The following is a 21,906-nucleotide window of genomic DNA, read 5'->3' as shown; positions in this document are numbered from 1 at the left end:
CCGCCTTCACGTCTGCCCTTTTGGGGGTGGGGCTTACCTCCTAGCTCTCTGCTGCACTTCCGGGCTGCGGGGGGACAGCAGTGGCTTCAAGATGATGGAGAGGGAGCGACTAGGTGAGGGGGAGGGGGTGGAACAAAGGAATAGACAGGAATCAACCCTTGACTTCTGACCTCTGATCTTTCTCTCGTAGTGCTACCTCCCCCAGGTCCCTTGGACCTGCCTCTTCGGGCTGTGGAGCTGGGATGCAGTGGGCGCTGGGAGCTGCTCAATATACCTGGGGCTCCAGAGAGCACCGTAAGTGACTTTTGACCCTGACCTTTGACCCGCATGAAGCTTAAAACTTTATGGTAGTATCTAGCATGACCCACTTTTCTCTCTGGACACCTGTCATCCGGGCCCGGACTGGTGCAGGACAGACTCCAGGCTAGTGGACCTGCTTTGGGTCAGAGCCCCCGTGAGGACTAGCAGGGAGCGCCGGCGATATCTTTTCTCATCTCATTGGTGGCTCAGATGCTAGCCTTTGAGCCCGTGACTCTTCATCTTTAGGTCTGGGACCCTTTTTCCTAAAGCCAGTGATTCTCAAATTTAAGTGTGTCTCATAATTAGTGAGGGGGGAGGAGCTTTTTTAAAATACAAATTCTTAGGTCCAGCCCCAGATTCTGAAATCTGAAATTTGTATTATTAACCAGTGCTTGGGGTAATTCAGTGGCAGGCCATTTGTCCTGGAAAGTGTTACAGCCTTTGGAAAATATTGTTCCCCTTTGTTTGTTCTCGTCTGTCTGGGGCATCTACCATTCCTGATCTAAACATGAGTCCCATCACTTTCTCTCATCTTGCCCTTGTTCCAGCTTCCCCACAGCCTCCTTCCCTGTGCCCCAGATCTGCAGCAAGAAGCAGAGCAATTGTTTCTGTCATCTCCAGCCTGGCTGCCTCTGCATGGCCTGGAACACTCAGCTCGGTGAGGGTCTGGAGGGACTTGGACTAGGGAGATGGGCCCCTAAAGGAAGTTGAGACAGAGGAGAAAGAAGATTTGAAAACCACTTCCTTTTCTTCAGAAAATGGCAGAGGAAGATGGATCCCTGGTCTCTCCTTGCTGCACCGGGGGCCCCAGTCCCCTCTGACCTACAAGCCCAAAGACACCCAACCACAGGCCACATACTGGGCTACAAGGAGGTAAGAAATCAGGGGCCATGAGAAGCAGGGTTGGGAAAAGGAGGGTCAGAGGCAAGATCAACCTCACTGGGGCTCTGATGTCTTGCCTCAGGTCTTGCTGGAGAATACAGACCTGTCGGCCACTACCTCATTATCTCTTCGCCGGCCGCCAGGGCCCACCTCCCAGTTCCTGTGGGGGAATCCAACACAGTACCCTTTCTGGCCAGGTGACTCTTGTGGAAATGAGATTGTAGGGGAGGGAGCTCTCAGTCTCCAGGAAAGGGTTCCCGTATCACTCCTCATGAATCCATATGTAATTGATCTCTCCCAGGTGGAATGGATGAGCCCACCATAACAGATCTGTGCACTCGGGAGGAAGCTGAAGAGGAGATAGATTTTGACACAGGTGAGGTGGTACCAGGATGGACCCTTAGGAGGCAGGGCTCCAAGTTTGGGCCTTGAGGATGAGGGGCCCAGGCCCATTACTGGGCTGCTGCTAGTCCTTCCCTGCCTTTGAGCAAATTAGAAAAAGGTCCCTCTTCCATAACAACTTTTAGTGTTATTTGTTGGCAAATTATTACAACTGTCTCCAGCTACAAAGCCTATGCTGTGATTGGTGTCCCTTAGGTTTATGGGACATATGACCTGTACAATAGTGTGCAGCGGGCCTGACCTTCTCTGTCCCTGTTCTCCAGCTCTTCTTACTGTTCCACCTGGCTTCAAGAAAGGTGTGGACTTTGCACCAAAGGGTGAGTTTTGAGATGGGGGTGTAGGAGATGTGGTACCCTTCTCCTATAGAACAGAGGTGGACATGACTGGGTCTCCCATTTGGCCTTGCTCCTCAGATTACCCAGCTCCAGCTCCTGGGTTGCTCAGCCTCAGCTGTCTGTTAGAGCCCCTGGATCTGGGTGGCGGTGATGAAGATGAGAGGGAGGCAATGGGACAGCCAGGAGGTACCAGCAGAGGGGACACTGTTACGGCCTCTTCCTGTAGTGCTCCCTTGGCCCGAGCAAGCAGCTTGGAGGACCTAGTGTTGAAGGTTGGTGCTTGTGGGTGGTCAAGATAAGAAAGAAGGGTGCCTTGCCACCAGGAGGATGGGTTGACTTGGTTGGATCTATGGGGAAGACCAGAGCATCTTTTGGGAGGAGTGGTAATGGAGAGCTTTCTGGCTATATCTTTATCACTCCTACCCCTTACTTTTCCAGGAAGCCTCCACAGTTGCATCCTCCCTAGAGCCCCCCAAAACCCTTTCTCAGGAGCAGTGGGCCATTCCTGTGGACGTCACCACCCCTGTTGGTGATTTCTACCGCCTCATCCCCCAGCCAGCCTTCCAGGTAGTGTGACGCTGTCCTCACATCCCACTCCTAGCGCATTGCCTTGTCTCCTCTCCTCACCAGAGGCCAGATGCATTCCAGGCAGTCTTGGATCTCAGTCCCAGCCTCGCCTCACTCTGGCCTTCTCCCCACTGCCCTGCATGCCCCATGAGAGGTAGGAAGGCCCTTCCCCCCTTCCTTCTTTAGTCCCCATCCATTTCTTTCTCCCACAGTGGCCATTTGAGCCTGATGTATTCCAGAAACAGGCCATCCTGCACTTGGAACGGCACAACTCGGTCTTTGTGGCAGCTCACACATCCGCAGGGAAGACAGTTGTGGCTGAATATGCCATTGCCCTTGCCCAGAAACACATGACACGGTACAGCGTTTCCCTCCCTCAGCCATCCCCGCTTTCTCCTGCATCCTTTCTAAATCTCATCTCTTCCCACGTCTTTACCTCGTCTTTTAGTTGGGATATTTGGGGGAGGAACTGAGATGTGGAAAGAAATGAGGTGTGGGGAGAGAGTTTAAAAGAATGACCTGTGTGGATTTAGTTCGTGAAGGGGATGTGGGACAGAATTTTCCTGGGACCATGTCATGAAGGAGAATGCGGGCGGTTCGAGTGCAGAATGGGGCCCCCGAGCTCTGCGGCACGCTGCTGGGATGGCTCAGGGTGGGAGAGGAGGTGCCGACCACAGTCCGTATGGAGGGCCTGGCTCACTTCACGCCCTCTTCTCAGCACCATCTACACTTCGCCTATCAAGGCTCTGAGTAACCAGAAGTTCCGAGACTTCCGAAACACATTTGGGGACGTGGGGCTGCTCACGGGGGATGTACAGCTGCACTCAGAGGCCTCTTGCCTCATCATGACGACAGAGATCCTTCGGTGAGAGATGGGCACTCAAGACGGGTGGATTTTTGGTCAGGAAGGTGAGGCTGTTCTGGAGAGCGTGTTGGCTGAGTTGGTGGAGGCAGGAGCCACTGGGGAGTCAGCCTTCAGTCTCTTCTCCTCAGCTCCATGCTGTACAGTGGCTCAGATGTCATCCGGGACCTGGAGTGGGTCATCTTTGACGAGGTTCACTATATCAACGATGCTGAGGTAAGGGGCGCGAGGTCCATGGGGCCCTGCACCCAGGAACCCTTTCCTGTGGGACTAGTTCAGCAGCTCCCTCTTCCACACACCCTGAAACATTACTGCCTTCTTTGCCCTCCATGGGAGCCTAGGAGCAGAAGGGCAGCCCCTCTGAGCCACCCATGACTTGTCTTCCCTCTCTGTGCCCAGCGTGGGGTCGTGTGGGAGGAGGTGCTTATCATGCTCCCTGAACATGTCTCTGTCATCCTTCTGAGTGCCACTGTTCCCAATGCCCTTGAATTTGCTGACTGGATTGGGTAAGATGTGCGTCCTGGGATGCTTGTGTGAAAGAGGCTGTAGTCTTCCTTGATTGGGGCAGGGGGTGAATGGCCCTTCCCTCCAACTGCCACAGTAGAAAGAGTGGTCAGACCTTGGGGGTGGGAGGAGGAAGGGGTAGGGCTGGGGAACATGGCCCACTTGGGCCCAGACTACTTTGCATGCTGAGAGATATGAGGACAGGGACAGCCTTCTAGTCTGGCTCTCAGAAAAGACCGGGTGAGGCCAGAAGCAGCAAGGTGGGTGGGCATGTGGGTTGTTCCTGCCCACACTCCCATCTCTGACCGACTGACTGTTCCCTTCCCACTCAGACGACTGAAGCGTCGTCAGATCTACGTCATCAGCACCGTCGCCCGCCCCATCCCCCTAGAGCATTATCTCTTTACGGGGAACAGTCCCAAGACTCAGGATGAACTCTTCCTGTTGCTGGACTCCCAAGGCACCTTCCATACAAAGGGGTGAGCCTGAGGTGCAGGGGAGAGTCAGGGCTGGGCCTGGCTGGGTGTGACTGTGACAGTTACATTCTGTGTACCTCAGGTACTATGCAGCTGTGGAGGCCAAGAAGGAGAGGATGAGCAAACACTCCCAGACCTTTGGGGCCAAGCAGCCCACGCATCAGGGTGGCCCAGCACAGGTCAGAACCAGCGGGCTTCGCCCCTGGCATCACTTGTCTCTTCCCTCATCTCCCGGGACTGCACTTGAGCTTTGAGTGTTCCCCAGCCTGACAGTCTTTTATTGGCCCCTGCTTTGGCCCCCGCTGCTTCAGGGACTCCACCGCTGTCCCTTTGCACTTTCCCAGGACCGAGGTGTGTACCTGTCCCTCCTCGCTTCCCTCCGCCGCCGTGCACAGCTGCCTGTGGTGGTGTTCACCTTCTCCCGGGGCCGCTGTGACGAGCAGGCTGCGGGCCTCACCTCCCTTGACCTCACCACAAGCTCAGAGAAGAGCGAGATTCACCTCTTCCTGCAGCGCTGCCTTGCTCGCCTCCGTGGCTCTGACCGCCAGCTGCCCCAGGTATGGAGGGAGCACTGGAAACTGGTGGGAATGGGTGCTGCACTCCACGCCCCCACCCCTGACCAGGGGCTCTCGGCTACCTGCAGGTCCTGCACATGTCAGAGCTCCTGCACCGAGGCCTGGGCGTGCACCACAGCGGCATCCTGCCCATCCTCAAGGAGATCGTGGAGATGCTTTTCAGCCGTGGCCTGGTCAAGGTGCACGCGCTGCCCTGCTCCGTCCTCACTGCGAGATCTTTTGCAAATTACTTAATTTCCCTGAACTTTAGGTTTCCCATCTTAAAATCAGGGTGCATTCAGAAGAGAAACCCAAAAAGCTGGCAAGCATATAAGTTAGCAGGAAAATGCAAATTGAAATACTTATAAGACTTCACAGTGATTAAACTGATAAAACTTAGGGAACTGGCTAATGCCAAGTATCACCAAAGCCACATGGGATAACAGGCAGACCTAGGAGGTGCTGCGGGTTTGGTCCCAGACCGCCACAAAATGAATACCTCGTTAAAGTGAGTTTTTGGTTTCTCAGTACATGTGAAAGTTGTGTTTACACTGTACTGTACTTTGTAAGGGTACAGGAGCATTATATCTAAAAGCAATGTATGTACTTTAATTAGAGAATACTGTTAAAAAATGCTCAGCATCTCCTGAGCCTTCAGCGAATTGTAATCTTTATGCTGGTGGAGGGTCTTGCCTCCATGTTGATTACAGTGCAGTATGTGAAATGCAGTAAAGCGAGGTCTGCCTGTACAGGATGACAGGAACTCTCACACAGGGGTGGCTAGTCTGGAGTGTGCCCTGGCGTTCTTTAGGTAAGAATAACAAACTCTTGGGTCCTCGATTCCATTCCTGAGTATAAACCACAAAGAAGTTCTTACCCTGATCCACGACGGAGTGTGTCTGCTCTTCCTTCGTTGGCTCTAGTCTCGTGGCAGGGTGTTGGTGGGGGTCCTGAGGTGCCTTCACTGGGAGAGCAGGTAGGTGGCTGCAGGGCAGGCACCCCACAGAGTGTCCTATTGTAGTTGGAAGCAAGGGATTAGGTATAACCACAGGAATGCAGATGGATGCTGAAAACACGACATGGGGGGAAAGAAGCGAGGAAACGGAAGGGGATCTATAAATGCCTTTAATGCGAAATGCAAATTACACGCACACAAGACAAGATGACTTGTAACAGCATATTCACAGGAAAAGATACTCCTTAAAGACATTGGATAACAGACAGTGGGGGCATAGAAGTGGGATGTGTGGGTACAAAGAAATAAATAGGCAGCTAAATCAATAAAATGAAAACAAGAGTCCCCACTCTGAAGTCTTGCCTGGAGAGTTAAATGGGCTTCTGCGAATTAACCGTCCAGACCGTGCCGGGTGGCCCTGGTACAGAGGAAGGTGTGCTGGGTGTTTGTGTGCAGCCCCTTTGCTGATCCTCTTTCCTGTGTCCCAGGTCCTGTTTGCCACTGAGACCTTTGCCATGGGTGTAAATATGCCGGCCCGAACGGTGGTGTTTGACTCCATGCGCAAGCACGACGGCTCTACCTTTCGGGACCTGCTCCCGGGCGAGTATGTGCAGATGGCGGGTAGGGCAGGCCGGAGGGGCCTGGACCCTACAGGCACCGTTATCCTGCTCTGCAAGGGTCGAGTGCCTGAGATGGTGGACCTGCACCGAATGATGACGGTGAGCCAGGCAGCATGAGGAAAGCCGGAGGGCCCCAGCTGGATTCTCTCTCTTCAGCCTCCTTCCCCTCTCCTTTCTTTCTGCTTTTTCCTTTTGCCTGGGAGAAGCCAGGGTAGAGTGAGCAAATCCAAGGGTGAGACCCAGTCTCATCTTTAGTTTTCCTACTGTGAGTACAGAGCTAGTGGGCCCTTTGCAAATCTATTACTTGGTTTTGTTCCCTTAGTTTGCAGAGAAGGTGAGCAGGCAGTTTGTCTGGAGTCCCACGGTTCCAGAGCTGGGACTGTCTGTGCTGGGGGTAGGGTCAGTCTGTAGAGGGCTGGCTTGGAGGCAGCTGGCCCATCCCGGTCCTCCCCCCCTCCCCCCTGACTCCCCACACACAGGGTAAGCCGTCGCAGCTGCAGTCGCAGTTCCGCCTCACATACACCATGATCCTCAACCTGCTGCGGGTGGACGCCCTCCGGGTGGAAGACATGATGAAGAGGAGTTTCTCTGAGTTTCCGTCCCGCAAGGACAGCAAGGTGAGGGGTCAGGGTGATCAGTATACTAGGCTGGGTGTTGGACAAGGGAAGCCAGATGAGGAAGGGTGAGCATGTAGAGGCCAGTGGGGCGCTGGTGGGGATGTGGCAGACTGAGCCTGGAAACTTATTTTGTACTTGCCCCCACTTCTGCTCAGGCCCATGAAGAGGCTCTAGCTGCACTAACCAGGAAACTGGAGGCCTTAGAGGAACCTGACCTGACTGGCCAACTGGTCGACCTGCCCGAGTATTACATCTGGGGAGAGGAATTAACAGAGACCCGGAGACTGATCCAGGTGAGCCAATATGTGTGTTGGGGTGATGGCGGAGGGAAAACAGGGTGACACTCCGGATACTCCCGAACCTTGTGTTAGCATCCCTGACACTTTATCCCTTTTCTGCATATCCTTACTCTTCAGCAATGTGTCATAGAGTCTGTGAATGGGCTGAAATCTCTCTCAGCCGGAAGGGTGGTGGTTGTGAAGAATCAGAAGCATCACAACGCACTGGGTGTGATCCTGCAGGTAACGCGAGGGGAACCTAGGCTCCAGAGGGCAGGCAGGGAAGGTCACACTCAGCTGTGCTCTCGTTTTCCCCGTTTGCCATCCTTTCCTTCCCATCACCACCACTTCGTGCCCACTTCCTTGTCTTCCTCCACGTGCCCCTCCCCCACCCTGTCTGCTCTGATTGTTTGACTTGGTTACCAGTCTATACCAGTGGGCTCTGCATGGTGCTCCACGATCCCTGCCTGAAGGTGGGGATCTGCCCCTAATTTTGTTGTCCACTCCTCACATTGCCCTGTCTTGGCTTCTCCCACTTCCCCTAGGTCTCCTCAAACTCTACCAGCAGATCATTCACAACCCTGGTCTTGTGTGATAAGCCCATGTCTGAGGACCCACAGGACAGGGGGTTGGCCCCCTCAGGTGTGCCCTATCCAGATGACCTTGTGGGATTCAAGCTGTTCCTGCCTGAAGGTGAGAATGGGGTGGATGTTCAGGTTCCTAACATCAGTACAGGCAGGACACCAGGGTCATGGTGAGACCTGACCCTGATCTTCCCTTTTCACAGGGCCCTGTGACCACACTGTGGCCAAGCTTCAGCCCAGAGACGTGGCTGCCATCACCACCAAAGTGCTCCGGGTGAATGGAGAGAAGATCTTGGAGGACTTCAGCAAGAGGCAGCAACTGAAGTTTAAGTTAGATGCTGGGGAGGCACTGTGTTTCGGGGAGTGGGAGGTGTGGTTGGGGCATCTCCCCAGCTGAGGGAGCTGGCATGGAAGAGAAGTCTCAGGACCTACTCCTTCCTCAGGCAGGATCCTCCTGCTGCCGCTGTGACCACTGCTGTCCAGGAACTGCTACGTCTGTCTCAGGCCCACCCAGCAGGACCCCCTACCCTTGACCCTGTCAACGACTTGCAGCTTAAAGATATGTCGGTGGTTGAGGGCGGGCTCCGTGCCCGGAAGCTGGAGGAGCTGATCCGGGAGGCTCAGTGTGTGCACAGCCCCCGTTTCCCCGCCCAGGTGGGGCCCCAGACGCCAGCTTCAAAGCTTTTCCTCTGGTCCCTCCCCTGTAGGCTGCCCACCCCATCTCAGCCTTCGTTCTCAGGACCCTGTGGAGGGTGAGAGGAAGGCTAATCCAGTCCTACCTGTGGCTCTCCGCAGTACCTGAAGCTGCGGGAGCGAATGCAGGTACAGAAGGAGATGGAGCGGCTGCGCTTCCTGCTGTCAGACCAGTCACTGCTACTGCTCCCCGAGTACCACCAGCGAGTACAGGTGAGAGTGTTGGGTAGGGGCAAAGGGGCTAGTGAGGGAGGGCAGCAGGCTCCCAACGCCCACCATCTTCTGTCCAGGTGCTCCAAACCCTGGGTTACGTAGACGAGGCAGGCACGGTGAAGCTGGCGGGGCGGGTGGCTTGTTCCATGAGCAGCCACGAGCTGCTCCTCACTGAGCTCATGTTTGACAACGCTCTGAGTGCCCTGCGGCCAGAGGAGATTGCAGCCCTGCTGTCTGGCCTGGTCTGCCAGAGCCCTGGGGACGCTGGGGAGCAGCTCCCAAGTACCCTCAAACAGGTATGGGGCACCCACCCCCTCCCTCCCCTGGCTGCACATTCCCAGTCCCCACTCCCAGGTTTCCCCAAGTGACCTCTCCAGCTGGTGAGTGCTCCTAAGAACTGGAATGGCTTGTTCCTTGATCTGAGCCTCCCTTATCCTGGAGCAGGAAGGCAGTTCTTAACTGTCTGTCCCCATCTGTAGGGAGTGGAACGTGTCCGGGCTGTGGCCAAGCGGATTGGTGAGGTTCAGGTGGCCTGTGGCCTGAACCAGACAGTGGAGGAATTTGTAGGGGAGCTGAATTTTGGGCTTGTTGGAGTTGTGTACGAGTGGGCCCGGGGCATGGTGAGTAACTAGGGTTTGGGGTTTTGCAGACAGCTGGTTGGGGAGAGGCTGCCCAGGTTTATCAAATTCAGTCCCTACCCTGCTCCCCCCACAGCCCTTCTCTGAGTTGGCAGGGCTCTCGGGGACCCCTGAGGGCCTGGTGGTCCGCTGCATCCAACGCCTGGCCGAGATGTGTCGGTCACTGCGGGGAGCAGCCCGTCTGGTAGGCGAGCCTGTGTTAGGTGCCAAGATGGAGACGGCAGCCACCCTGCTACGGAGGGACATCGTCTTCGCAGCCAGCCTCTATACTCAGTGAATGATTCCCGTGTAAAAAGTGGTAATAAAACAGCAAACGGTCTGTCTGTGCTTGAGGGTGACTCAGCTTAAAAGACACAACAGGGAGAACCACCTGAAGGTATGTCTTTAACTCCACAGAGACAGGACCAGCCCCCACCCTGAAGTGTCAGTCTTTAGGGGATGGTGTCTTGGGGGTCGATGGGAAGTCCTGAGTCATGGCTTCCACATACCATGTGGGCAGGAAGGCATGGGGTGCATCCTGATGTACAGACACTGTGACTGGGCCACCAGGCTCCCAGGAGAAGAGGTGGACGAGCCTGAGGAGAAGAAGGAGTTGCCAGTTGAGGGCTGGAGGCTGGGCTTCTGGGACCCAAAGGGAAGGGTCAGAGCCAAATGCCTCACCTGGGGTCATCCTGGACAACTGTGTTCTGGGCAAAGCTAAGGAAGGCAGCACAGAAGTTCATGCACACGGAGGGATTCCAGCCGTCACGGTCATTCTGGAGAGGGCAAAGGAGGAGGCAGAGATGAGTGGGGGGAGGGTAATGCACATGCAGCCCTGGATACTGGACCCGTGGTCTTGGCCTCAGGGCTGTGCCATCACTGCCTCACCCTGACGTGTTCGAACATCTGCATGGTGGGGAAGGTCTTGAGGGAACAGACGAAACCCTCTGGGTTACGGAAGCCAGCAACAACATTTGGGACCCCCAGGAGGAATGACTGAGCCCACCATTTCAGAAGCTTGTGTCTGTAAGTAAAGATGAGGTGTCGGTGGGACCCCACCTCCATCCTCCTCCTCTTCCCCCAAGTTCCTTCCCCAGCTGTCAGTTCTAAGCTCTTGCCCTGCCCACTCTCCTCTTGAACCTGTAGAAACTCCTCCATTGGCCAGGGCTGTGCATCTCCTTGGAGGTCTTGAGCTCCACATAGCAGGTGGGGGGCTGTGGGCATGGGGCCTGGGGGTCTGTGCAGTCTACCTCCCCTGAGAAGAGCAGAGGGTGGTTTCCCAAGCGGCTGCGTAGCACCGAGCAGAAGGCCACGTTGGTATTAACCTCCCCAGAGGGGTCTGGGGAGCCTCCAGGTTTGTCTGTACAGGGCGAGAAGCAGCAGCAGGGGTGGGGCTCTTGGTCTCTGGGAAAAGGGGAGGGGGCTACAGAGCTGGGGCAACTCTCACCTGCACACATGTACTGCTCGAACTTGTAACCCATGTACATAAGTTCCCGAAGGAAGGGTGGTCGGGCAAGCCTCTGAGCTCGAGCAGCTGGTGTCTCTACCTCACTCAGGTACAGTGTCCCCTGGAACCTGGAGGCTGCCAGCTGCCAGCCCTCCTGCCGCTCATATGGTGTTGTCAGCAATTTTGTCAGGTGCCCCCTCCATGTCACTATGGCCCCTGTCAGCCAGCTTGGACCCCTGAGAGAGAGAGAAGTTAGAGGCTGAACATCTGACAAAACAGTAGCTCAGATGGCTCCCCCAAAGAACAGCCGAAGTTTCTTCAGAGGACTGAATCCTTCCAGCTTTGGCTTTCCTAATTTTAGGGGGCAGGTACAGGTCTCTGCATCTACTTGTGTGCTGTGCTCTGCTCACCCTGCCAGCTGGTCTCGGTGCTCCAGGAGCCAGTGTAGGAGGTGGTCCAGGCCTTCTCGGACCTCCTCGTCCCGGGGCTGGTACCGATCAGGGTATCCGTCTCTGAGGTCAAAGTTGGGGCACTGACCATTGGTGGGGGGTGGGCTGTAGTAGCGCAAGGCTTGGGCATCTCCATGGTACCGGCGTTGGGCATCCAGGGAGAAGCAGCCCATTTGGGAAGGGCGCCGGTAAAAAGGGAAGGGCCCAAAGTAGAGGGCAGGGTCTGTGGGTAGTGAAGGGGCTGGGTGGGGGAATTTGTTCGGAGGTTCAGCTACTTCTACCTTCCCGCCTCCTCTCTTGGTCCCTCTGGGCTCCATGAGATCCTGAGAGGTGGGGGGAAATTTCCTCTTTTATAACGGAGGCCTGGAGGATGGGGACTCGGGATCAGGACTGAGTCGCCTGAAGGCGAGAGTCTGGCATTCAGCCTCTCAAACAGAACCACCGCCAGGTGCACCCATGGCCCCACCCCTTTACCACCAAGGTGATGAGGTTGGGAAGGGTGTTTGGGCTCAGATCAAGGCTCTGGTTACTTCTGAGCCCGCCAAACTCAACTCCCACCTCCGCAGAGCGTTGACGTCTCGGCAGGTACACCCGAAGTCGAACAGGGAGGCCAAGGAGGTTTTCGGCTCTCGACGGCGCAAACAGCGACAGAGGTGGGCAAATCCCTCGCCCCAGGAATTGGTCACTACGCGGCGCTCCGCCGCACCGCCAGGCGTCGGGGACGTGAGTTCCCAGGGGCAGCGGAGCAGCACCGGCCCGGCCACGGAATCCGCGCCTCGCAGCCAGGGAGCGAGAGGCGGCGGAAGGAGTCTCGTCACCGTGGGGCCTGACCTACCCTCCGCCTAGTCTCGGCAGACGTCACTGCTCTGCGCCGGAAGTTTATTTTGCCGGTCTCTTCCTCAGCACCTTCCCCTTCTTCGGCCCGGCCAGATCCCGGGTCATGAGCCGAAAGAGGCAGCACCTGGACCCGGAGACGTTGGGACTGAAGAGGCGGCGGGAACCAAGGCCTGCAGAGGGAGATCCTTTGAGGGGCGAGGCAGGTAACCATGACAACCCCGCGGCACGGCTCGGAAAGTCAGCAGGAGCGGCCTCGCCTCCCCTCACCCTAAATGTTGGGAGGACAGCACCCCTATAAGCGTCCCCTGCCCTAGTTCATGTCCCAGTGACCAGGCCTCTCCGCCCAGGATCGGCGCGCGCGGCAGTCGCGAAGCTGGTGCAGCTGTTCCCCCGAGGTCTGTTCGAGGATGCGCTGCCGCCCATCGCGCTCAGGAGCCAGGTGTACAGCCTTGTGCCGGACCGGACTGCGGCTGACCGGCAGCTGGTGAGGGGCGTCGGAGCCACCGACCGAAGCAGCACTCAGGCTCTAGTTCCGCCAGCCATGCCGCCATTCAGCAAGCCTAGGTGTTTTTGGTCAAGGCACTGCAGTGCCAGGGAGAATGCTACAGACCCTGTTAAAGGACGCGCAGGCAGTGGGGAGCGTGACATATCGTGGAAGTGGAAGAGCGAAGCTTCTGTGGAAACGGAATCGTTGGGCGTGGTTGGAGCCTGCAGTGCTGGAGTGCAGGCAGACGTCAAATTACAACAGGCCTTGAGCATCAGTGTTGTTTCTGCTTTACACCGAAGACGAGCATGTTGAACAGGAGAGGGAGCAGTGTGTTGCATGGTTTGGAGGTAGTGAGATGAGGCAGGGGAATCAATTAGAAGAAACTGCCGCTGAGACTGATGAAGGCCTAAAGTAGGGCAGTGCAGTAGGAAGGGAGGAGGTTGGGTGAGGGTGAGGGATGTAGGAAGTGGCAAGAGGGAGGAATCCAAGATAACTCTCAGATTTTATGGATGACAGACTGAGAGTTTGGTTGGTGGAGTGAATAGAGGAGCACATTGATTCGTTAGGTAGAAATGATGTTCTTAATTTTGTGCAAGTTGAGTTGGAGTTATTTGTGGAGAGTTCAAAAGCAAATGTGTAGTAGACAGTTGCATGTGAAGGTTTGGAGAAAATTCTGGGCCCGTGATTTAGAATCGGAAGTTATTGAGAAGTGAGAGGTGGTTCAAAGTCTGTGGATGTGGGTGAAATCGGATCAGAAGAGTGAGTAGATGGGTGATTTTTAACCTTTTTACAAACTTCAGTAGATAATGAAAGCAATGGCTCTCTTTACCAAAAAAAATGCACATACGCCACGTATATACAAGGTACATGTACAATTTGGGAGGAAGGTGTTCAACAGATCTTCTGAGGCCCAGGGCCAAGGGTTTCAGGTCATAGTGAAAGATAATTGGGTCAGACCGACACACCCCCCCCCCCCCCCGGTGCTGGGATATTCCAATATTTAAGGTAGGGTTTCTCAGAGTGTGTCCTGGGTTCTATATCAGAATTATTTGGGCTGGTTCTTCAAAAATGCTCAGGCTAATGAATTAAGGTCTCTTGGGGTAGGACCTGGTAATCTACATTTTGAACTACTGCCCCAAGTGATTCTTAATGTGCCTTAAAATCTGAGATCCACTGATGTAAGGGGAAAGCAGAGGAAGCGGAGTCTGGGAAAGAGGCTGAGAAGGAATGGCTAGAGTTAGGGTAACCTAGGAAGTGGCCTATTGTGAAAGTAGAGATTTTCAACAAGGTATTTGGCACTTTTAAACCCATGACTCAGGGCAGTGGTCTGTGAGGAGGTCAAGAAAAGTAATATCCCAAATCTGTCCGTTGGGTTTAGCAGGTAGAAGGTTAATGCGGCAACCTGTCGGAAAGAAGAGGGAAGAATGGGAAGATGGAGACCAACTCCAGTCTCATGAGGAAGCGAGTCAGGTGGAACCACTCTCATATGTATAGCACTTGTTGTTTTTAATCTAATTGACTGGTGTTAGCCTGTTTTAAAAACTTTAAAAGTTGGCACAAGAGAAAATATAAACATGTGCACACACAATTTAAAGAGTATTTACAAACCATATACCCATTTAACCACCACCCAAGTTAGTCTGTAGAACATGGCCAGCATCCAACATACATCGCTCTCCATTCAAAATGCCTTATGTCCCTGGAAGGTGACTGCTATCCTGACTGGTATGACAGTTGTTCCTTCGATTCTCTTTATGCCATCTATGTGTTTATCCATGAACAGCATAACTCAGTTTTACCCACTTTTGAACTCGATATAAACAAAATCATACTGAGTGTATTTATTTATGTCTCGTTTCTTTTTTAAATATATTTTATTGATTATGCTATTACAATTGTCCCATTTTCCCCCTTCACTCCCCTCCTCCCTGCACACCCCCTCACACCTGCATTCCCCCCTTTAGCTCATGTCCATGTGTCATACTTATAAGTTCTTTAGCTTCTACATTTCCCATACTATTCTTGCCCTCCTCCTGTCTATTTTGTACCTACCATCTATGCTACTTATTCTCTGTACCTTTCCCCCCCCTCCTCCCACTTCCCTCCATGTGATCTCCATTTCTGTGGTTCTGTTCCTGTTCTAGTTGTTTGCTTAGTTTGTTTTTGTTTTTGTTTTAGATGTGGTTGTTAACAATTGTGAGTTTGCTGTCATTTTACTGTACATGTTTTTTCTTTTATTTTTCTTAGAGAAGTCCCTTCAACATTTCATATGATAAGGGCTTGGTGATGATGAACTTCTTTAACTCGACCTTATCTGAGAAGCACTTTATCTGTCCTTCCATTCTAAATGAAAGCTTTGCTGGATAGAGCAATCTTGGGTGTAGGTCCTTGCCTTTCATGACTTGGAATACTTCTTTCCAGCCCTTTCTTGCCTGTAAGGTTTCTTTTGAGAAATCAGCTGACAGTCTGATGGGAACTCCTTTGAAGGTAACTGTCTCCTTATTTCTTGCTGCTTCTAGGATTCTCTCCTTCATTTTAATCTTGGCTAATGTAATGATGATGTGCCTTGGTGTGTTCCTCCTTGGGTCCAACTTCTTTGGGACTCTCTGAGCTTCCTGGACTTCCTGAAAGTCTATTTCCTTTGCCACATTGGGGAAGTTCTCCTTAATTATTTGTTTAAATAACTTTTCCACTTGTTGCTCTTCCTCCTCTTCTGGTACCCCTATAATTCGGATGTTAGAACATTTAAAGATGTCCTGGAGGTTCCTAAGCCTCCTCATTTTTTTGAATTCTTGTTTCTTCATTCTTTTCTGTTTGGTTGTTTCTTTCTTCCTTCTGGTCTATACCATTGATTTGAGTCCCAGTTGCCTTCTTATCACTATTGGTTCCCTGTACAATTTCCTTTATTTCACTTAGTGTAGCCTTCATTTTTTCATCTGTTTTGTGACCAAATTCAACTAATTCTGTGAGCGTCATGATCACCAGTGCTTTGAACTGTGCATCTGATAGGTTGGCTATTTCTTCGTCATTTAGTTGTATTTGTTCTGGAGCTTTTATCTGTTCTTTCATTTGGGCCATTTTTTTTCCCTGTTTTGATGCACCTCTTACATACAAGGGGCGGAGCCTTAGATGTTTGTCAGAGTGGGGCAAGCCAGTCGCTGTGTTGTGACACTGTATGTGGGGCAGGGGTCTGAGAGGGAACAACAGCACTTGCTCCACTCTCTGCTGGATTTCAGTCACTTCCCCCACTTCCCCCAAGCAAACTGGGCCCTTCTGGTGCTGACTCCTGTGTGGGTGGGCTTGTGTGTGTTCTAGAACCCTGTGGGTCTCTCCAATGAACTCTTCTGTGAGGCTGGGAGTCTCTCCTGGTACCTCAACCCTCACAGGTGTTTTCAGTTGGTGTTTTGAGGCTTTATTTTCTGGTGCTAGGACTCTGGGTGGCATGGTCAGTCTTGCTCCCCAGTTTCGCCTGGTTTATCTGCATGCAAATGTGGGACCTCCCGGTCCACCAGCCGCCTGTTCCACAGTCCACTGCCTCCCTGGGTCCGCCAGTCACCGCTTTGCTGAGACCCCTCTCTGCCCGGCCACCTGACTCCACCCCTCCTACCAGTCCCGATGAATGTGTCTACTTTAACTCCTTGGTTGTTGGACTTCCATACAGTTCAATTTTCGGTCACTGTCGGTTGTTATTTTGTTTCTAAATTTTTGAACAGTAGATTTCTCCTCCCTTTCTCTTGGTCAGTCTCACTACTGACCAATAGTCTCTCATTGTTAATAGCTTTATTGCTCTCTTGTTCACATGTTTTCTGTTTCATTAATCTGTTTCCCCTCTACTATTTGGCTTATTTTACTTTCTTTTTTCATAAATTTTTATCCTCTTTCTCTCATCCTCACCCGAGGACATTTTTTCATTGCTTTTAGAGAGGGAGAGAGGGAGAAAGAGAAACACTGATGTGAGAGAGAAACATTGATTGGTTGCCTCCTTTATGCGCCTTGTCCCGAATTCTTACCCACCCTGAACAGGGATCAAACCTACAACCCAGGTATGTGCCCTCACTGGGAATTGAACCTGCAACCCTTCAGTTACATGATGACGCTCCAACGAACTGAGCCACACCAGCCATGGCTATTTCTCTCTCTCTCTCTCCCCCTCTTCTGTCTCTTTCTCTTCCTCCTCCCTCTCTCTCTTTCTTTCTTAATTCTTACCTGAGGATTCTTTTTTTTATTTTTTTATTTTAGAGAAAGGAAGGGGGGGTGGAGAGAGAGAGAGAAATCCAGAGAAACATCCATGTGAGAAAGAAATATTGAGCAGTTGCTGCCTGTATGCACCCTGACTGGGGACTGAATCCACAACCTAGGTATGTGCACTGACTGGGCGTCGAACCCTCAACCTTTTGATGTGGGGGCGGAGCTCCGACCAGCCGGGGCTCTTCTCTGTCCAACAGACACATGCAAGGGCAGGCTGTAGTTTCCCACTAAGTACTGAGAGTTATTTGCCTCCCAAGTTTTGGTATAAATTTTCATTATAATTCATTAAAATTTTTAAAAAATTTATCTTTAGAAGGGAAGGGAAGGAGAGAGGGAGAGAAATATCAATGTATGGTTGCTTCTCATTCATCCCCTGCTGGGAACTGGCCCCTGCTGGGAACTGGCCTGCAACCCAGGCATGTACCCTGATGGGGAATCAAACCGTGATCTTTTGGTTCGCAGGCCCATGCTCAATCCACTGAGCTACACCAGCCAGGGCCATTATGATTCATTTTAAAATGTCTTCTAATTTGGCTCGTGATTTGTTTTCTTTGATTCTTTGGTTTGGTTAGTAATGGAAGTCTTAATTTTTAAACATTTTCTTATTACTTCGTTGTTACTGATTTCTGGCATAAATGATATTGTGGCCAGAGAACATATGGTTTCAGTCCTTTGAAACTTATTGAGACTGGCTTCGTCCTTTGTGGTCAGTTTTGTTAAATATTGTATGTATATTTGAGAAGAATATGTATTTGGTTATTAATTTCTTAGTAACTGGTGTTACTGTTGAAGTCTTCTGGTTCCTCACTGATTATTTTGTCTGTTGTTCTATGAATTAATGGAAATTGGATTAATACACTTTTGTGGTTGTGGATGTGTTATACATTGTACCTTCTCTTTGTATCCTTTAAGTCTCTTAGTCTCTTGTCTGCATTTTCTGTCTTTTTGACTGTCTTTACTATAGTGTAGTTCATTGTTTTGATTTGTCTTGCAGATTAGTAGCTTTTTATTTAGTTGTGTCTTAATTCATTAAACCCATCCATTGAGTCCTTAATTGCACTTTCCAGTTCTAGAATTTCTGTGTGGATTTTAAAAATATATCATGTTGATTTTTTTAGGTAATTTTTAGAAAAGATTTTATTTATTTTAGACAGAGGGAAAGGAGGGAGAAAGAGAGGGAAAGAAATGTTAATGTGTGGTTGCCTCTCATGCGCCCCCTACTGGGGACCTGGCCTGCAACCCAGGCTTGTGCCCTGACTGGGAATGGAACTGGCGACCCTTTGGTTTGCAGGCCAACACTCAATCCACTGAGCCACACCAGCCAGGACTGTCATGTTAATTTTTATAATTTCCTGCTGAAAAAGTCTATCGTGGCTTTTACTTATTTCAGCATTATAAACATAGGGGCTTTTTAAACATTTAAAAAAAAAATTTATTGATGAGAAAGAGAGAGAGTAAGAAAACGTCAGTTTGTTGCTCCAGGCTTGTGCATCATTGGTTGCTTCTTGTATGTGCCCTCACTGGGGATTGAACTCACAACCCTGGCATATCAGGACGATGCCCTAACGAACTAAGCTACCCAGCCAGAGCTTTAATGGTCTGTTTTTGATAATTCCTTGGTAACATGTCTGTTGGGGTCTGTTTCTATTGTCTTTCTTTTGAATTTCTTTCCTTGTATGTCCAGTTATTTTTGACTATGCTGGACAGAGTTGCCCAAATCATCACATGTCTTCCACATTCCAATTACTTCTATGAATTCTTTTGTTCACTTATTATTTTGTGGGCTCTTTGATGCTTAACAATTTAAAAAATAATATTTTATCCAGCACTTTAATTAATTTTCAGCGGGCAGGTTGGTTCCTGCTATACTCTTAGAAACAGTAGTCCTGGTTGATTTTTATTTGTTTTGAACCTTTTATCTTGTATTCCTCCCCACTTTCCTCTACCCCAAATCTAGACTGTTAATTCCTTAAGGACAGGGCCTGTGTCTTAATCACTGTTTTATCTTAGTGTCAGGCATGTGACTGTTCTTAGAAAATGTGTACTGATAGTTTGACACTACAGACGAGGTGCGTGGGTGACCAGTCGGGAAAGACTCTGGCGATTCACCTGATTCACCCCCCACAGCATTTCCTTTACTTAGAGAAAAGCCCCCGGTGTGGGCCAGGCACCCAGAGTCTAGTGGAGCGTCTTTCCCTGACATTTTTCTTTCCATTCCCATCTTTCTGGAAACAGAAAGAACTTCAGGAACAGGGGGAGATCAGAGTTGTCCAGCTAGGCTTCGACCTGGATGCCCATGGGATCATACTCACCGAGGACTACAGGACCCGGGTGCGTGTGACTGTGCGCGTCATGGGGCGTGGGGCGGGCAGGCAGGGGGACTGGGGAAAGGAAGTAAAAAGAAAGGAGGCAGTTCTCCCACTCGGCAGCTCACAGAGGGCACAGGACAGGGCTCTGCTAAATAGTGATACGAGGGAGGAGGAGGAGGAAAGATATGAAAGCTGGAAGGAACCCAGCAGAAGCGAATCTGCCTCCCGCCTGCAGGTGAATGTCCTGGGGGGGAGGCCACACCAGTCTCTCATCTCTGGTTCCAGGTCCTCAAGGCCTGCAGTGGGCGGTCATATGCTGGGGCTGTGCAGAAGTTTCTGGCTTTGGTGCTTCCAGCCTGTAGGGACCTTAGCGTCCAGCAGGACCAGATGACACAGACCTTTGGCTTCACGGACACAGAGATCACGTGAGTCTTGGGGGACCAATCAAATCCAGCATCTGGCACCTCCCTGCCTCCCTCCCATCCAGCCTTGTGTTGTCCTTTTCCTTTTGCTGAACCTGCCCAAAAGGTTTACTTTAATTTTAGTAAAATGATCTAAATTTGTATTCCTCCTCCGAGGTAAGACACCTGTCTTACTTGGGGCCTTGGAAAGAGCCCTGGATGAAAATTCAGGCCATCTGGGTGGCTAATCAGACCCATCTAGAGGCCTCCAGGGACCACAAATGCCTGACGTGAATCTTGCTGATACTAAGAATGGGAGTGGCAGGAACTAAAGCACTCGCTTTCAAAAGAACAGCACCCAGGCGTGGGTAGGATAAAATTATCAGTGCAGGGCTGATGTCAATGTGCCTGGCTCAGGCTCCCTGCTTTGTAACTCCTGGTGCGTGTGAAGGCGTTTTCTGAACTTCTCAGTAGATGTGGGAGGAGCTGTGGTGAAGTATGCGTAGTCAGTGGCAGGAGCACAGTAAAAAGACCCACATTTCTGGTGGGACTGAGAGTGTCAGGGCTCGTGGTCAGGGAAGGCTTCTGAGAGCAGTTTTGGGGAACTAGCAGCAGGTAAAGAGTGAGGGAAAGGCAGCTGGGCAGGTGAGTGGGGGCAGAGAACTGCTGGGTGGCAGGTGGGATATCTGTTGTTCGGTCCCTTTGCCTGGTTGTTTGTGTTTCGGGAGACAGAGTCCAAACATTAGCAGACAGGGAGGAGAGAGGGTTCTCAGGGCCAAGGCCTCATCTTTCCTGGCTTCCCACCCGCTTAGGCAGCTGGTGAATGCTGGAATCTTCACCGTTCGAGATGCCGGGAGTTGGTGGCTGGCTGTGCCTGGAGCTGGGAGATTTATTAAGTATTTTGTTAAAGGTATCCTGTCTGCAACTCAAGCCCTCAGCTCCTCAAAAACACCTTTCAATCGCTTCTCTGGCCTGCAGGCCTTACTCCGCACTCCTGTGCCATCTCTCCTCCAGGGCGCAGGGCTGTCCTTGGCATGGTCCGGAAGGCCAAGTACCGGGAGCTGCTCCTCTCAGAGCTCCTGGGCCGGCGGGCACCTGCCTCGGTGAAGCTGGGCCTTGCCTACCATGTGCATGACCTCATTGGGGCCCAGCTGGTGGACTGGTGAGTCTTGCCTCCAGCTTTTTCTGGCAGTTGACAGAGCAGTGACCCAAAGTGTAGTCGGGTTTCCTCCCCACTCTTGCTTTCCTCATTAGGGAAGCCCAGCTCTTCTCTCCCCTGGAACCGGGGAACATCCCTAGCCAAGTTCTGAGTTCTCTCTAGACCTTGGGCCTCCAAGTCTGGATCCCACCGTGTCTTTCTCTTGCGCAGTGTCTCCACCACTTCTGGAACCCTTCTGCGCCTGCCAGAGACATGAGGATTCTACTCACTGTGGCAAACCTCCCCGCAGTGGAGTGACAGGGGCCTGGGAGTGTTGCCCAGTGGTGGCCAAGACAGGGTCACCTCGTGAAAGTTTGGGGCTCAGACTGTGAGTGTTGGACTCGAAAGTGTGTGACGTCAGATGTGACTGCTGCTGATGCCCTGGGTTCCGAGCCAGTGGTGGGGTCTGGGCAGTGCTGCCCTGCCCTTCCACGGGAGTGGAGCCAGAAGGTGTGCCAAGCCGTGGCCGCTGCCTTTTGTGCAGCAAGGTGCTGCTGTTAACTGTCCCGGGCTAGGAGGGTGGGGTTTCCAAGGAGGCTGGTGGGGGCAGGCAGGGTTCTCTTCCCTACGTGCTGGATTGAAGCTGCCAAATAAAGTATTTCTGATAGTGCTGTTTCCTGGGTGTCTCGTGTAATGTGATGTGTGCTGCTCGTTTCGGGGTAGAGGTAAGGCCACACTCGGGCCCAACCAATGCCTCATTGTTCAGAGAGAAAAAGGGGTGTTGAGGTCACTTTTCCCTGTGGGGGGCAAGGGTGTGCCTGATGTAAACCACAGTTTCTGTCAGGGCCTGCAAAGAGCGAAGGCCTGTTGTAGTGCAGCTGTTGTGGGTTATGGACGAGGCCAGTGTCTCCTCCCCTTGTGGTGTTGGGGCCCGGACAAGGAGCCTGTGTGTCTAGCCGTGCGCTGCACCCACTGCTACGGAGCACATTCTCGCACTCACCCAGACATGCCCCGTAGGGGGGCTCAGGGGACAGGGATGAGATGGGTTAACAGGGACAGCATGACTGCGCTGTGATTTCCCGATTCCCTCAGAGACCCAGGTGGCCGGGTGTCCACCCCCAACACTGGGCC

General features: G+C 52.2%; 3 protein-coding genes across 14 annotated transcripts; 2 read left to right on the top strand and 1 right to left on the bottom strand.

Annotated features, from left to right (window-relative positions):
• The first annotated feature begins 30 nt into the window (after positions 1-30).
• SKIC2 (SKI2 subunit of superkiller complex) lies at positions 31-9,799 on the top strand. Its single transcript, XM_037151336.2, has 28 exons — positions 31-113; positions 191-294; positions 849-958; positions 1,056-1,173; positions 1,265-1,379; positions 1,484-1,558; positions 1,848-1,901; positions 1,998-2,191; positions 2,358-2,486; positions 2,699-2,844; positions 3,205-3,351; positions 3,480-3,564; positions 3,748-3,854; positions 4,185-4,331; positions 4,411-4,507; positions 4,673-4,885; positions 4,972-5,082; positions 6,326-6,556; positions 6,937-7,074; positions 7,230-7,367; positions 7,491-7,595; positions 7,898-8,045; positions 8,140-8,266; positions 8,380-8,590; positions 8,732-8,842; positions 8,920-9,138; positions 9,322-9,462; positions 9,557-9,799. Exons 1-28 carry the CDS (start codon positions 92-94, stop codon positions 9,755-9,757), a joined length of 3,744 nt encoding a protein of 1,247 aa, XP_037007231.2. The 5' UTR covers positions 31-91; the 3' UTR covers positions 9,758-9,799.
• Positions 5,992-12,174, bottom strand: DXO (decapping exoribonuclease). 7 transcript variants are annotated; one of them, XR_008392084.1, is made up of 9 exons: positions 11,914-12,167; positions 11,317-11,718; positions 10,907-11,142; positions 10,600-10,819; positions 10,348-10,483; positions 10,141-10,235; positions 9,969-10,055; positions 8,716-9,823; positions 5,992-6,653 (listed from the first exon to the last, which is right to left on the bottom strand). XR_008392084.1 is itself a non-coding variant. In XM_053667490.1 (8 exons), coding segments are annotated over exons 2-8 (1,131 nt in total). In that variant the 5' UTR covers positions 11,673-11,718; positions 11,914-12,167; the 3' UTR covers positions 9,136-9,314. The 7 variants fall into 7 exon arrangements, 6 of the variants coding, with proteins under 6 accessions (XP_053523465.1, XP_037007236.1, XP_037007232.2 ...); XM_053667490.1 differs by lacking the exon at positions 5,992-6,653 and having other exon boundaries at positions 9,136-9,315; XM_037151341.2 differs by lacking the exons at positions 5,992-6,653; positions 8,716-9,823 and having other exon boundaries at positions 9,852-10,055; positions 11,317-11,418; positions 11,637-11,678; positions 11,914-12,166.
• A 49-nt stretch (positions 12,175-12,223) lies between these two features.
• STK19 (serine/threonine kinase 19) lies at positions 12,224-21,450 on the top strand. Of its 6 annotated transcripts, none has more exons than XM_037151344.2 (7): positions 12,224-12,395; positions 12,540-12,676; positions 19,163-19,258; positions 19,522-19,661; positions 20,450-20,547; positions 20,652-20,799; positions 21,007-21,450. In XM_037151344.2, exons 1-7 carry the CDS (start codon positions 12,296-12,298, stop codon positions 21,050-21,052), a joined length of 765 nt encoding a protein of 254 aa, XP_037007239.1. In that variant the 5' UTR covers positions 12,224-12,295; the 3' UTR covers positions 21,053-21,450. The 6 variants fall into 6 exon arrangements, with proteins under 6 accessions (XP_037007239.1, XP_037007241.1, XP_037007240.1 ...); XM_037151346.2 differs by lacking the exon at positions 12,540-12,676 and adding an exon at positions 14,058-14,149 and having other exon boundaries at positions 12,239-12,395; XM_037151345.2 differs by lacking the exon at positions 12,540-12,676 and adding an exon at positions 14,058-14,167 and having other exon boundaries at positions 12,239-12,395.
• Positions 21,451-21,906: the final 456 nt, after the last annotated feature.

Source organism: Artibeus jamaicensis, unplaced genomic scaffold, assembly GCF_021234435.1.
Source record: "Artibeus jamaicensis isolate MK-2021 breed Jamaican fruit bat unplaced genomic scaffold, CSHL_Jam_final contig_469, whole genome shotgun sequence".
NCBI lineage: Eukaryota > Metazoa > Chordata > Mammalia > Chiroptera > Phyllostomidae > Artibeus > Artibeus jamaicensis.
This window is presented reverse-complemented; position numbering and strand designations above follow the sequence as displayed.